The sequence below is a fragment of the Lynx rufus genome, unplaced genomic scaffold (genome assembly GCF_022079265.1).
Source record: "Lynx rufus isolate CCGP_SWC_20201006 ecotype Redwood Valley unplaced genomic scaffold, mLynRuf1.p SCAF_25, whole genome shotgun sequence".
Taxonomy (NCBI): Eukaryota; Metazoa; Chordata; class Mammalia; order Carnivora; family Felidae; genus Lynx; species Lynx rufus.
In genome coordinates, this window is record NW_025814840.1 from 6,382,972 (window position 1) to 6,398,298 (window position 15,327).

The 15,327-nt window shown below is 43.0% G+C and overlaps 1 protein-coding gene across 2 annotated transcripts in view; it reads left to right on the forward strand.

Moving 5' to 3' along the window:
* The first annotated feature begins 11,688 nt into the window (after positions 1-11,688).
* Positions 11,689-15,327, forward strand: part of A1CF (APOBEC1 complementation factor) — a 52,078-nt gene continuing 48,439 nt past the window's right edge. For both annotated transcript variants that reach the window (XM_047088720.1, XM_047088721.1), the window contains exon 1: positions 11,689-11,787. In XM_047088720.1, coding sequence (XP_046944676.1) covers positions 11,689-11,787 — 99 coding nt within the window. The remainder of the gene's footprint in view (positions 11,788-15,327) is intronic.

Below are 15,327 nucleotides of genomic sequence, written 5' to 3' on the forward strand. Positions count from 1 at the left end.
GCATCTGACTCTTGATTTCGGCTCAGGTCTTTATCTCACAGTTTGTGGGATCACAAACCCATGCCGGGTCTGTGCTGACAGTGTGAGCCTGCTTGGGATCCTCTCTCTCTGCCCCTCCCCTGCTTACTTTCTATCCCTCTCTCTCTCAAAATAAATAAATAAAAACATTTAAAAAAAAAAAGTAGGATGTACCTTCCAGGTGGAATCAGCAGTTTCTTTGGCCAGGGTTGTCACCAAAGAAGGAGAGAGAACAAAATAAAGGGATTAAAGAGAGAGTAAGGGATAGGAAAAGGAAAAGAGGATGCAGGTGGACATTTGAAGATGGAGACAGAGGGACAGAGAGGAGACCCTGCTCCCAAAATAGTTGTACTTGTGTCTGTTAACCATCGCTGGGCTACGTCAGACATGTGGCTCATAGCCGACTCCCTCTGGCGGTCTACAACCCAGAAGAGTAAAGGTCAATGGGAAGAAGGAACCCACACTTTAAGAAGGGAAATTAACATGGAATTCAAGTCACATCCTGCCAAGTGATACATCACCTGGTCATCTATGAAGGCTCCACGTTCTGCCCAGAAGCGTGAGGGATAAGGTTTCGGGGCAGGTGTGTGTGACCAAGTGCACAGCAGTGAGCTGGCAATGACCATGTATCCATTTTGGACCATGTCCAGAGGAGATCAGATCCTGCATGCATCCAAGTGAATCATCACACAGTCTACCCACAGCACTACTTAGATGATAAAAGCTCCTTTTCTTTTCAGCAAACAGGCCAAGTTACCCTGGTGCTTTAGGTGACCAAAACCATCTGTCCCTGTGGAAGCGGAAGAAGACACAACCCCACGGTATCTGCCTCATCAGTTGCATTGTGGTGTCACCAGGTTTCTTACAAAGACTCTTAAGGAGAAGCTGGAGAGGTTTTATAATCTCCCTCCTCCTTCTGCACCATTCACCTATTTTTTTTTTAAGGTGACTATAGTGATAAAGAGCCCAGACTCTGGCCCCAGAATATTCAAATGATGGGTCTGTCCCTTGTCACCTGGGTGACCTCGGATACATTAACCGATCTCTCTAACTTGGTTTATTACCCGTCATAGGAATGATACTACCTACCCCACTGAGTTTTTATGAGCAGTAAATGAATTTGGTTTAAAGTTTTTGAAACATAGAAATGCTCGATACATGTTAGCTCTATTCATTATTTAAAATCTTTTCAAATTTTGCAACATAATAGGCAAAAACAAGGTATCTTGTGTTTTTGTTTTATTTTAACTTTTTGGTTCTGATGAGTATTTAAATAAGTTTACAAACGATTTTTCTTTTTTCTGTGAATTAACTGCTCCTGCCCTTTGCTCATTTGCCCACTGATGCGGGACTCTCTTTATTATTGAACTAAAAGCACTCTTTGTATATTAAAGATACTGATTCTTGGTCTATTGTATAAAAATAGCAATCATTTTCTTCCTGTCTATGGCTTTTTAACTTTCTCGTACCGTTACGGATATTTGTAATTTTTACATAGCCAAATCTGTTAGTCTTTTCATTTATGGCTGTTGATATGCCTGATTCAGAAGCCCTTCTGCGTCACAAGAGTATAAAAATGTTCCATCTTGTCATCTAGTAGTTATACAGTGCTTTTAAAGGTTTTTTCATTAATCCACTTAAAATTTGGCTATATGCTGTTAGATGGTAAGCAAACTTTACTTTTTTCTCCAAGTGTCTACGATCTAGCCTTTGAAATAACACCTAGTGGCAAATTCAAATATAAACAAAACCAAAGGTCTAGACTTTTTTTCTGCCACTCCATTCATCCACTTGTCTATTCATGTGCCCGTTTTAATTTTAACCATTAATTAAGGCTGGTTCCCAGGAATACTATACATTTAGTACATGTTGTGGTACTTCCTGAATGGTTTTCCTGCCCGATCAATGCTAGACTCAATGTGGCATATTTAAAAATAATTTTATTGGGTCTTAAATTGGTATTGCACTACATTAATAATTTGGGGAGAATGGATATCTTTCGAGAATAACACTTTCGTGTGTCCAGGCGTTAGATCCTTCAATGTAATTTTGTCATTTTCTTCATAACGATTGTGGATAGTCCACATTATATTTTTACAAATTTTGTTTATATGGTTCAGATTCTTTCATTTCACTTGCCATCTCTGCTTCATTGAGGAACTCGTTTTTGTAACTGTTCTTGTAGTATGCCTTTGTTCTAACCACCCTGCATAGTCGATTCACTTACTTTTGATGAGGGTGAGTGATTGCGGTGTTTCGCTATTCTGTATGTTTCTCGTGCTCTCCATCAACTTAAGTATGTTTTATTCTACGGCTAACTTGAAGAGTTGGGTCATTTTTCTAAACCAATAGTAGGTGTTGAATTTAAGGGAGTGCTAGTTTTACATTTACTGGGATGATCATGTTTTTTTCTTCATCACTGATGTGGATCAAACTAATAAGAATCCCTGAAGTTGAACAGTCTTTGTGTTTTTGTAAGAAATCCATTGTGTCTATGGTATATTTGTATTTTGATGCTCTGCTGTTTGTAGTCCGTGTTTAGATTTATACGTGATGTTGGGGTCTAGAGCTTTCTATTTTGTGATATCTCCGTCTGGCTTTGTATCAGAGATATGAAATTATTGATGGATTTAGTATCAGTTTTGCATTATTTTCTGTTTTATAAGGCTTTATATAGTCAAAGAATTACTTGTTTCTTAAATGAGTTCTAAAACTTGCCCAAGAAAACCATCTGGATCTTGTGTTATTTAGGAGGAAGACAGTGAATTTTTTCATTACAAAGTGTGGTTATCAGCCTATTCAAATTTTTATTTTACCCTTGAGTTTACTAGGTAATTGGCTACTTTACCATATTTGTCAGTGTATTGATAAAAACATTTTCTTCTTTAAAAGTCTCTCTGCCTGTGATTCTATCCATTTTTCCCTCCTGTTTTTAAAATATGGTTCTCCCTTTCACTTCATCAAGGTTGGCCAGAGGTGCTAATTTACCAACCTTTTCGATGAGCTCTTACATTTATCAAGTCTACAGATTTTTCTGTCTCACTGATTTCCTTTTACTTGGATTCCTTCAGATTTCATAAAGTCTACTTCGTTCTTTCTCTGGTCTCTTTAGTTGGATGCTTGTAGTAATTTCCAGTATTTTTTTTTCTAAATAATGATCACCAGTTTCCTCAGAATAGAATCTTGACTGCATCTTTATTTTTGATGATTTGTTTCCATTGACCTTCATTTATTAGCGTCATTTATTTTTTAATTATTAGAGTAAGAGCTATGTATTGTAGAAAGTTAAAAATAGTCAAATGAGAACATTAAACCAATCTGTTAACCTACCACCCAAGCATAACCAGTTAGCCTTTTATAATTCCTTATGAGTATGAAAGTTAACACAAATGAAATCAGACTATGCCTGTTTTGTAGACTACTCAATTCTATTTCACAAATATCTAAAGTAAATATTGTACTAGAATATCAGTTTTATTAGCTACACTGCACCATTTATTCAAATATTTCTTAATCACTGATATTTAAGTTGTGTCCAATCTTCATTATAACACTAACATGCTGTATAACACACACACACACACACACACACACACACACACACACTGAATACCTTCAGGATTTTTCCTACTGAGAAGTGACAATAAATACATGAAATAAGTAGATCAATTATTGGGGCACCCGGGTGGCTCATCAGCTAAGCATCCGACTGCAGCTCAGTCATGCACAAGTCATGATCTTGTGGTCCATGAGTTCAAGCCCCATGTCAGGCTCCGTACTGACAGCTCAGAGCCTGGAGCTTGCTTTGGATTCTGTGTCTCCCTCTCTCTGTGCCCCTCCACAACTTGTGCTCGCTCTCTCTCTCTCTCTCTCTCTGTCTCAAGTAAACATTAAAAAAAAAAAATAGGGGCGCCTGGGTGGCGCAGTCGGTTAAGCGTCCAACTTCAGCCAGGTCACGATCTCGCGGTCCGTGAGTTCGAACCCCGCGTCAGGCTCTGGGCTGATGGCTCAGAGCCTGGAGCCTGTTTCCAATTCTGTGTCTCCCTCTCTCTCTGCCCCTCCCCTGTTCATGCTCTGTCTCTCTCTGTCCCAAAAATAAATAAACGTTGAAAAAAAATTAAAAAAAAATAGATCAACTATGAAAGCAACATGAAAGAGGTCAAGATAACACATTCAATACTGCATTCTCTTTACCTTGGACAGTTTCTAGAGGGAGACTAGCCATGCCGAGGACCACAGATGATGCTGAGATAAGTCACCCAGAGCAGCAGAGAAGGAACGAGAAGGAAATATTCAGTGAGCATTTCCTGTATCCCCAGCACTCTACTGGGTGCTCCATATCCATTCTCTGAGATGTTTAAGCCTTTGCTAAAAGACAACTTTTAACTTCAAGTTAGGCATCCGTGCTCCTGCTCTTGGAACAGGAACCAGGGCCTTAGAAAAGTTAAATCATTGGTGGCAGGACAACAATTGCCATGCAAGCTTGTCTTTCTCTGAAGACGTGTAACCTAATACATGAGGAGGACTTTTTCGATAATTCTAAGCTAATGTATCTATTATGAACAACTTTTATTTTTCTCTACTTTAAGCCTTGCCTCAGCCCAAATTGGCCAGGCCCAAATTAATTCATGATTCATTACTAATGCCTTAATAACCTAGAAGGGGCTCTGGTTTAGTTTTTTAGCTGGTTTTTATTTTTATTGATTCTTAAAAATAAGACACCACATCTTGGGACTTGGCGGGATGTTTTTATGGCTACATTTTGGAATTTGACATACGCGCGTTCTCTATTAATTTTGCTCTGGTTTGGGATGCGTGGCCGACTAACGAGCTCTCACCTGAATCCACTTCCCAGTAAACCTAAGACAGATTGTAAGTATTTCCAAGGAGAATATGAGAACTAGTTTCTGTTTCGTTATCAAGTAATGCACGGTAACCTTAACGTAGCGTCATTAAGCAAATACATCAACTTTGGTCATCCGTCCAGCACAAACCATTTCGATACAGTCTGGGACTCCTTCTGTGTACAATTCCCAGGAGATACCGAATGGCTGAAACTCACGATAAAACCGCGTGTCCAACTTGCATGCTGCGTAAGGGTCACGTCCAGCCTACGTCATGCGACCTGGGTGCACAACCAAACGCTGGGGAGGCCTGGCGTGGGTCTGGAAAGGTCCCAGGGGAACCCACTGGCAGGAAATGCACACAGGGCACATTGCTCGCCCAGGTCCCAAAGAACACCTCTGACTCTGCTTACCAGGTCAGAAAGCGTCTGTCCTTCCACACAGTGTCCTTCTTCCTCCTCTTTGGAAAAAGTCCATGACATGTGTCCAGAAACTAGACCATTACCCAAACTACTCCATTTCCTGAGTAAATCGTCTAGCGTAGTGCCTGGAGTGAAGCGGATATGACGTTCATACCCGTTGCCCTTTTGGTTGAAATGGAGGATAATGACTTCGTTTAGTTTGCAAACCAAGAAACCCACTCACTTTAACCCCTGTCTTTATCCTTGCTCTCCATTTTGTTCTTCTCGGCCTCTTACTACCCCTACCGCAGCTGCTTTTGCCTCTCCAAGCTACTCTTCCCGCGCGCTCAGTGCGCTCTCCACCATGCACTTCTTACCTTTGTCTTGCCTAACTTACTATTTCAAAAAACAAACTTGTTTTCCCCCTTTCTCTGTTGCCATAGCTGTCAACTCATGTTCCAAGAGGGTGCTTACCTCCAACACTGCGAGACCTTTGGGCGAATCGGACAACTGTCACCTCAAATCCCTTCGTGCTTTTTCCTTCCACAATTTGGTTCTCTATGTGAGCCTGATTGACATGTTCAATCTTTACAGAGGCTTTTCTTCTTGAGAGATGAAGGTTATATAGAAAGGGCAGCCTGCTGTGTATGCCCCTCACAGCTGTAGATGCAGAAAAGTCAGAGTTTGCTTCCCAACCTGCTTTTCTCATGCCTCTTTCTCCTTATCTTTGTCTCCTTGCCACCTTCCCTGAGCCAGGACCCACTGGCACCTGAGGCCACCAGGGTCAAGAGCCAGGGACAGCAAGCTCTGACCTTGCCCAACGGTGCACTCTGGAAATTTCTATTGAAAAATCTCAACCAAGTGAGGAGGGGAGGTGTTCATTCCATTCAACCTGTGACTTTCGGGAAGGCAGAAATCTTGAACCCTCAATAACTTCTAGCCCCCTTCTTGTCTGGATCAAATAGTCACCAATGTTGCAAATATAAAACCAGAAAGGCATTGAAAAGAAGAAAAGTGAATTGAAATGTCAACTCTGTTTTTCAATCCCTTTGTACTCTTCTTCGGTTTTACTCTTCTGGTCTCTCTCCCAAAGATGATAACATGTTCATAAATGCAGTGAAAACACTGACATCAATTTCTCACAAAAAGCAAATTTAGCCCAGGGTAGAACTTTCTGGAAGTGATGGGAACCAGAAGAATAATAAGTGGTAGGAGATTTGACGCAGATTCATTTTACTTCAGATCAAGTGTAGGTTATTGTCATTTACAAAATGCTCACCCAAGGTCTTCCGTTGGTTCTACAAGTTATTTATTGAGCACTTAGCAAAGTGCCAGGCTGAGCCTTCTGGGCACAGAAAGGTGAATACAGCGTAGTCTTTATGCTCAGGGCACTCACAATGTGGTGAGCAAGACAGCCATGTAAGCAGATAATTGCAAGATTATGTCCAACAGTACAGGGATATAGAGACTTTCTTGAGAGCATTAAGGGGGTGGTACTGTTACCCAAGAGAGGGTATCAAAGGAAGGATCACATCAGACATTTCAATCCAGTCTGGAAGGATAACAGGGCCAATGCAGTGAAGCTTACATGTGGGAAGGCAAAGGAAAGGAATGGCATTCCAAGCAGGGAGCCAGCAAGTGTGAGAAAACATGGCAGCCCCTGGTGGCAGGTACATTAGGATGCCAGAAAGGAATCTAGTCCTGGAGGGACCATTAATCATGCTGAAGACCCAGGACTATATCTTCCCAGAAAGTGATTTTGAAATGTTACCCCATAGAATTAGAGATTAATGATAATAACAATTAAAATAACATAATAGATAACTTACTGGGCGCTCTGCTGCTCTCCTCCAGCAGGAGTCACGGGTGGTAACTGCAAGTCGTGTTGGAGCACTTGCCCCAGGCCATGTGTAAACCAAGCCCTGGGCTGGCGTGTTCTCCCCTCGTGCTCCCTACCACACTGAGGCAGTGATGGGGACCCCCCCATTCTTGCCTGTAATGGTGATGGTGACCTCTCTCCATCTGACTTCCATCCATTGCCCCGTTCTTCTCTCAGCTGTTAACATCTAGGTAACAATGCTTTTCCAAGAAACTGTGGAATGTCTTACTGCAGATCCTGAGAAGTTGAAGTGCCTGGTGACTATGCCATCTCTCCCTTTCTCATTTTTTAAAATCATAGATATCTGTGCCTGATGCTAATCTCATTCTCACTATGTGCCAGGAACTCTTCCAAAGCTCTTTCAACTTAATTACTCATGTAATACAACAACCCTGAGAGAAATACTATTGCTTTCTGAGTTGAGAACACATGGACACCAAGAGGTTAAAGAACTTTCCAGTTCTTTTCTTCCTCTCATAGTGAGAGGCAGAATGAGGATTTGACTCCAGATGTCTAGCTCCAGGGTCTACATCCCTATTTGGGCTTCACCCTACTTGACTTGGTAGGACGCAGACACCTCGTCACTCATCCGTTCTCAAAATCCTTTCTTTTTTGGCTTTCCATCCACCTCCTTCATCTGGTTCCCCTTCTGCCATTCTCTGTTCCAGGTCATTCTCCTTTGCAGGTTACTCCTGGTCTTCCTGACTTCCAAAAGTTGGAGTGCTCTAGAGATCAGTCCTTGGACCTACTTTCTACACTTAGCTTGTACATGATCTCACTCAACTTCACAGCTTCAGTATCACCTCCAGGGAGACAGCTTCCCAGCTGACGTCTCCTGCCTGGAACTCTCCCAGAAAATTCTGGCTCATGTATCTGACTGTCCACTCAGCCTCTCCATGGGGCTAACAGGCATCTCCAGATGGGCATGCTTATGATGGAGCTCCTGACCTTCCGCAGATCTGTTCTTCCCCATCTGAGCTGAGAACAGTTCTATTCTTCTGGTTGCCCAAGCCAGAACACTGGATGGCATCCTTGACTCATCTTGTTTTTCTCCCATGATGCATCCAATGCACCTGTAAAATACATCCAAGATCTGGCCCCTCCTCACCACTCTTGGCTGAAGCCACGACTCCCTCTTGCCCTGAAGGTACAATGGTTTCTGACTGGTCTACCTCCTCCTCCCCATGAGCCTTCTGCTGACAAGCGCGAGGTGATTCAGGCACTACCTCACATGCAATGTCAGAAAAACTCATGGGTCAGGCCAAGTCATGTTTTAATGCAAGATCTTTTAAAGCAGAATCCGTGCCAAAAGCATCACAATGAACAAAATCACAAACACGTTCATAAAAACAGGACTAACATGTTTGCATTACCCAGCTCAGTCCCAGCCCTGCCCGACTCCCTTCCATGTTGGAATGACCCTGTTAAACATCTTGTTGATCCTCTGGCTTCACATCTTAGAGCAAAAGCCAAAGTCCTCCCTGTGACCTACAAAATCCTTTGTGGCCTGGGCCACCATCATCTCTCTCATAACTCCCATTTCTGCTCTCATTCACTCAGCCCCAGCCTCTCCTCGTCTCCACCAACAAGCTCCCACCTCAGGGTCCTTATGCTCACAGGCCTTCCGCCTGGAATGGTCTCCCCGAAACACATCCCTCACGTCACCAGGTCTCTCCCCAAATTCCCCCCGTCAGGATCACGCTAACATTTCACCTTCTCCACTAACACACACACATTTTGTATCCCTTTTCCCTTTTTTTTTTTCTCCTCAGAAATTAGCACCAGCACACTGTGTGTGTTACTTGTTTATGACCTCTCTCACCCTCTAGAAAACTCTGTGAAGTTTTGAGGGGAGATGGGTTTGTTTTGTTCTCTGCTGTTTTCCTAGTGTCTTGAAAAATTCTTGCATGATAGTAGGTACTCAGTAAACATTTTAATAAATAAGCAATTCTTACTTATTGAGAAGTATATTCATATACTTAGTACTCATGAGTGCTCTCCTTATGTTCCTCATGCCTGCCATGTATAGGTTTTAATCCTCTCGCATTCATAAATTACTTGGGGAACTACTTTTTCAAAATTCAGTGGTCTCAGATCGGAACAGTTACAAGATGTTAATTAGAAAATGCACTATGCCATCTTTCTTCCAAATTGACCAGATTTAACAGAAGTTTGACTTGCTTAAAGAAATATTTATCTGGGCTCCAAGTTCAGCCTTCAGGTTAGGTCAGTGTTGGGAAAGGGGATTGTTTTTGGGAAATAAACATGGAAGACTGGATGTCTCTTGTAGCAAATTCTGAATTCTATTTCTGCGCCCTGACCTGACTTCCAAAGTCGTGACACTGTATTGCGATGTTCTACAGATTTTCTCAATCATGTCAGAGTGAGTTCACGTGACCAAAAGACCTTTGTGACAGAAAAGTGTCTTCAATTATCTTGACTAATAATTAACCAAACTAAAGGTAGGCTTTGCAAATAAAACTTGTCATTTCACCACAAACTGTTATTTTTTGCTGGAAAACATGAAGGTCGGCAAAGAGCAAATCTACAAATCCACAAGACTGTAGGCTTGGCCTTCAGACATCCGTAAGATATGATGACAAATGTGGCTGACATCACCGGACCCCAGTCCACCCGTGGGCCTCTCTGCTTTTGTGGGTTCAATCCAGCACAGGGGGGCAGTTGTGGGGGGGGTTGTTGAGAGTATCCTGAAGAAAAGACAGTTAACATAACTGTAGTCAGCATTCAGGTAGAATTATAAAGCAAATACGGGTCTCCTTTTATCCCCACTGTGTAGCATCCCTAGAACGGTTATTTATATGATAAAAGTGTCAGGAAAGCTACATGTCCCAAATCACCACTATTAGAAAACTAGTTTCTAATTTGTCTTTGCCATGATACAAAGTTAGGACTGCAGGGGTCGGCGGGGGGAGGGGGGAACACTGCCTTTCACAAAGGATTGCGACGGAAACTGGTACGTTAACTTAACGCACTTCACTAAGACAAGGGGCCTTAAAGCTGGGCAGGGGGTGAAGCTGGTGTGCAGACAGCACTGACTAAATACTGCTTGAGAGAATGAAAAAGTAAAATTGGGGTTGACCCGGGTTAGACGCAAGCAAGAATTACTAGAAGAGTCCAGGGCAGCAATGGCCGTGTTTTTATGCCAAGCATGAAATTGCTCTGTCCCTGTAATAGCTGACGAATAGTTGCTCTGGGATCTCATTTTTCCTTTGGCTTTCTACATTTTCTTGCAAGTATTGCTTTCTAGAAGCTGCTAGATGATGCTTATCTATTAGTTATTACCTTAAGAGAATTCTGTGAATCTGTAGTTTATCGACATGATGCCTGCAGCTTCCCTTTTCACCCAATTTTGTACTCGTTCCATATATTATCAACGGCGCCTTCATTCTGAACCCTTAAATGACCACCCAAAGTAGTGTAGGCAATCTCAGTGCATAGCATGGAAAAGTTTTTGAAGGGCCCATAGCGAATGGCGTTCAGTCTACACGTGATTCAAATCACTGTAAAGCACACTTCTTCTGTCCCCATTGGCAAAGCCCAGTAAGCAGAGGGAAAGCCCAGTGCAGAACCTTCACTGAGCCCTCACGCCAAGCCAGCAGATCAGCGTGTGGCCCGAAGCACACGGGAGCCTCCAGGGCCTCCTGCTACCACAGCCTGGACCATTCGAGATGGCCACACCCTTACCCTGTGAACCTCTAATGAGCAATTATCACGTTTGGAATGGAGTTCAAACTTGGTTCCCAAATAAAAAGTATAGACAATAAAAGTCTGAAATTCCACCTTCACACCTACATAAGCATGCACATACGTAGGCTTTCATAATCTCTTAGATTTTTCGCAAAGGGCTTAGTGTCCTCTCCCGGGTGGTCTAAGCGATAGATGATCTGCAAGGACCATTTTGCATATTTAATTTTTTTTAATTTATTCATTCTTAAGAGACAGAGAGAGAGACAGAGAGAGAGAGAGAGAGAGAGAGCATGAGGGGGGAAGGGGTAGAGAAAGAGGAGGAGACACAGAATCCAAAGCAGGCTCCAGGCTCCGAGCTGTCAGCACAGAGCCCAACGCGGGGCTTGAACCCACGAACTGTGAGATCATTACCTGAGCCGAAGTCAGACGTTTAACCCACTGAGTCACCCAGGCACCCCCATTCTGCATATTTTTAATTGACATAATAATTTGTTTTTGAGCATATGGTGACATCCTAAAATAATTGCATTGAGATCTACTGATCTGTGTTCTCATTGGAGAAGGGGTATTACTCATTTGTGACTTCTAAATTCCAACTAAAATTGAATATTTAAAAAAAAACGAAACTCTTTAAGGAGGACATCTAACCAGCCGTGTTTGTGTGTGGCTGTTTGTGGCTCTAACCTTAATGGCTTATTTATAGAGAATGTTTCCTGAAGATGTCCTTCATGAGAAGGACAAGTTTGGACTTGGTAACAGTAATTTACTTAATTTATCTTAAATTTGGTTTCAGTGAGCAACCCTAATTAACCTGATTTTTTGCCGATAATCACTCTCAATGGAATCAAATCACAAATCCGGGGATGGATTGAGCGGAACCCAGAAGGAAGCAGCCCTTCGCGCATTGGTCCAGCGCACAGGATATAGCTTGGTCCAGGTAGGAGCTTCTCGTGATATCTGCTGAGACCTACCACTGAATCCACTGAATGGTGGGAATATTCGTGCTCCTAAGGTGCAAAATGTGAACGGTCGGTCGTGTAACTGTTGACGGATGTTCCTTCCTGGGGGGGGAAGAAGCCACGTCATTTCAGGGTTGTAGGTGACCCTGGATGGCGATGGTCTTTTCTACTCTGGGTTATCAGCTTAACCTTCACCGGTCATTTGAAGGCAGAATCCGGGTTCACAGTCAGAGACACTATCACAGCTTTGAAAGATGGCTTTGGTCTCTGAAAAGGCCATTGGTGTCTACCACCCAAAGCCTTCTGTGAAGCAGACCCACACCAGTGATTCAAGAATCAGCAGAGAGCAAACTCTCCCAGGACTAGCCTGTTTCCAGAGAAGCTCCCTACTGGGGATGTGGAAAGATGTAGATGTGGGGTCCCAGGACTGACCGTTGGGTCATCCTAGCTGTTCCATGATGTTTTCTCATAACAGCTACCCAACCAAGTTCACAGTACGTAATAATTTCTCCCCATCTCCAGCAGAAGGAAAAACAAAAAAGTCCTAGAACTGGTTGTTTACAGACAGTGATCATTAAGAATTATCTATAGATCATGGTTTCTATGAAAGCCTCCTTCAGAGAGGTTATGACAGATTGAAAACTAGTGTTAGGGATATTAATTATCTTATTTGAAGAAAAAATGTTGCCATTTTTACCGTCAGACAACGCATTTTCATTCCCAGCTGTACTCTATCAACCACATGCTTTTCTAACTTAACCAAACCCACGTGCTTTCACAGAATACAAATTTCATATGGATAACAATTAAATATGCTGCGTCCTTTTATTACATATTCCTTTGTCAGATTGTTGCCAAGTGTACTACGTGTAGTTATGTTGAAACGTTACCAAAAATATTTAAGTTTTTCTTTTTACTTTCTTTGTATCTGGAACACTCATGCAAAGAGAGTGGTGGTACCCTTTTGAAAGCAAATTCTTTTTTTGTAATGTTTATTTTTATTTTTGAGAGAGAGAAAGAGAGAGAGAGACAGTGTGAGCAGGGGAGGGGCAGAGAGAGAGAGAGGGAGACACAGAATCCGAAGCAGGCGCCAGGCTCCGAGTTGTCAGCACAGAGCCCGACGCGGGGCTCGATCTCATAAACCGCAGAATCGTGACCCGAGCCAAAGTCTGACGCTTAACCAACTGAGCCCCCCAAGCACCCCAATTTCTTAATATTTATGTATAAGGATGTTCCTCTTCTGGAAGTGAATCTGTACAGGTCCAAATATAATGCTACGAATGTCTATAAACCTGTCGAGGGTGGCATTATTTACAACACCTCAACATCGTAAACCTAAATGCGTTGAAGAAAATTATTAAATAAAACGATGAATATATAATCATTACATTCAACAAGCAGAACTTGATGAGAACTGATCACAAAACAATGTACATCGTCTGTTCAATGTTATTCTAAGCCCTGGTCCGTCCTTTTCCCCCAAGTGAAATTCAGGGCAAGCCTCATGACTTTTCTGGTAACTTGCAGGTAATAAAAAAAGTTCCACTCAATAATAATAGGTCTGGTGCAGTATGAGAGAAACTTCCAAGTTATAGCTACTTCCCTTCGCAAGTATGTCAGGGTACAGGGTGCTTCCGCTTTCTTCCTCTGTGCATTCCGAAGCCTAACTTCCCATGCCAGTCTGCAAACTACACCTGCTGACTCCGAGCTGGAGCAGAAGGAAGGGACCGAAGCGAAGGGGAGGGGGCAGGTGGGTGCTTACAACGACACTATGATCATCTCCAGTGTCCAGATAAGGAAAACAAGGCACGATTGATTCGGTAGCTTGCCCACGATTTACAGGCTATAATTCTATGGCTATTAGCCAGAATTTCTGGCAAGATTATACAGAACTAAGAGCTGTTATAATATTATCTTTATGATTGAGATTTTAGTGATTAGCATGCCAAGGCATGCAAACAATATTTGGTTGAGCCTAAACTTGGTAACATGATTCACTCTAGGTAATGCTATTTCTGTGTTAGCAGAATGACTCTTGGGTCAGAAATTCTTCCGTAATGTAAAACCTAGAATTGCCAAGTCGAGCTCTCCCAATCAAAAGCCTCTGATCAGGGTCTAAATATGTACATGACAACCGTGTTGAGTGAATTGGAAGAGCTCTCCTGATTTTGGCTGCAAAGTGCAGGAAGCCACTCAAGACCTCAAGTTGGAAACCTGTGGTTTAACCTATTCTTGGCCACATAGCAGGTGTACGATCTTCCATACGTCCCTTAATTACCCTTGGCCTTAATTTCCAGAATACTGGCTAGGTCTTACCCCAAAGCTGCTGGTCACGACGCTGCAATCCTGGTATCTGTTCAATCCGGTCGCTGGTCAGCAGACTGGAGTAAGTGACTGGAAGAGGAGAACAGCACGTTGGAGGCACAGCCTCGGCGCTTTGGGACTTAGGGGAGACCCTCCAACCTTCTCCGTACTTCCGCCTTCAAAAACAGAGGGCAACATCAGGTTTCTTTTTTTATTTTTTTAAGATGAAATTTATTGTCAAACTGGTTTCCATACAACGCCCAGTACTCATCCCAACAGGTGCCCTCCTCAATGCCCGTCACCCACCCATCTCTCCCTCCCACCCCCCCATCAACCCTCAGTTTATTCTGTTTTTCAGAGTCTCTTATGCTTTGGCTCTCTCCCACTCTAACCTCTTTTTTTTTTTCCCTTCCCCTCCCCCATGGTCTTCTGTTAAGTTTCTCAGGATCCACACAAGAGTGAACAGGTTTCCTTTTTTAAGTCTCTGCACAGGGTGCCGTCTCTGGGTGGCTCAGTTGGTGAAGCATCTGACTTCGGCTCAGGCCATGATCTTGCAGTTTGCGGGTTTGAGCCCCCACGTCAGCCTCTTTGCTGTTAGCGTGGAGCCTGCTTTGTCCTCTGCCCCCCTCTCTCACTCTGCCCCTCCCCCGCCTACACTCTCTCACGCACTCTCTCTCTCAAAAATAGATGTTTTAGGGCGCCTGGGTGGCGCAGTCGGTTAAGCGTCCGACTTCAGCCAGGTCACGATCTCGCGGTCCGGGAGTTCGAGCCCCGCGTCGGGCTCTGGGCTGATGGCTCGGAGCCTGGAGCCTGTTTCCGATTCTGTGTCTCCCTCTCTCTCTGCCCCTCCCCCGTTCATGTTCTGTCTCTCTCTGTCCCAAAAATAAATAAAAACGTTGAAAAAAGGAAAAAAAAATAGATGTTTTAGAAAATAATAAAAAATGGCAATAAAAATCCCTGCACAAGAACTTAAGATAAAGAAACATCTGAGTACAATTCAGGGAGCATACCCACAAAAGGGCCATTTAAAATTTTATGGTGCCTGCCAGTTAGATTTTTGGAAGATTTCTTTTTGTTGGATCTTTGCAGCCTGTGGGATGGAACGTTGAATACTTGCAAAACAAGAACTCAAAAGCCAGGGGGTGACTAATTGGTGCTCTCTTATCACCGGCAGGACAAATACAGCTGTCAAAAATAGAATTTTGCAGGTTACT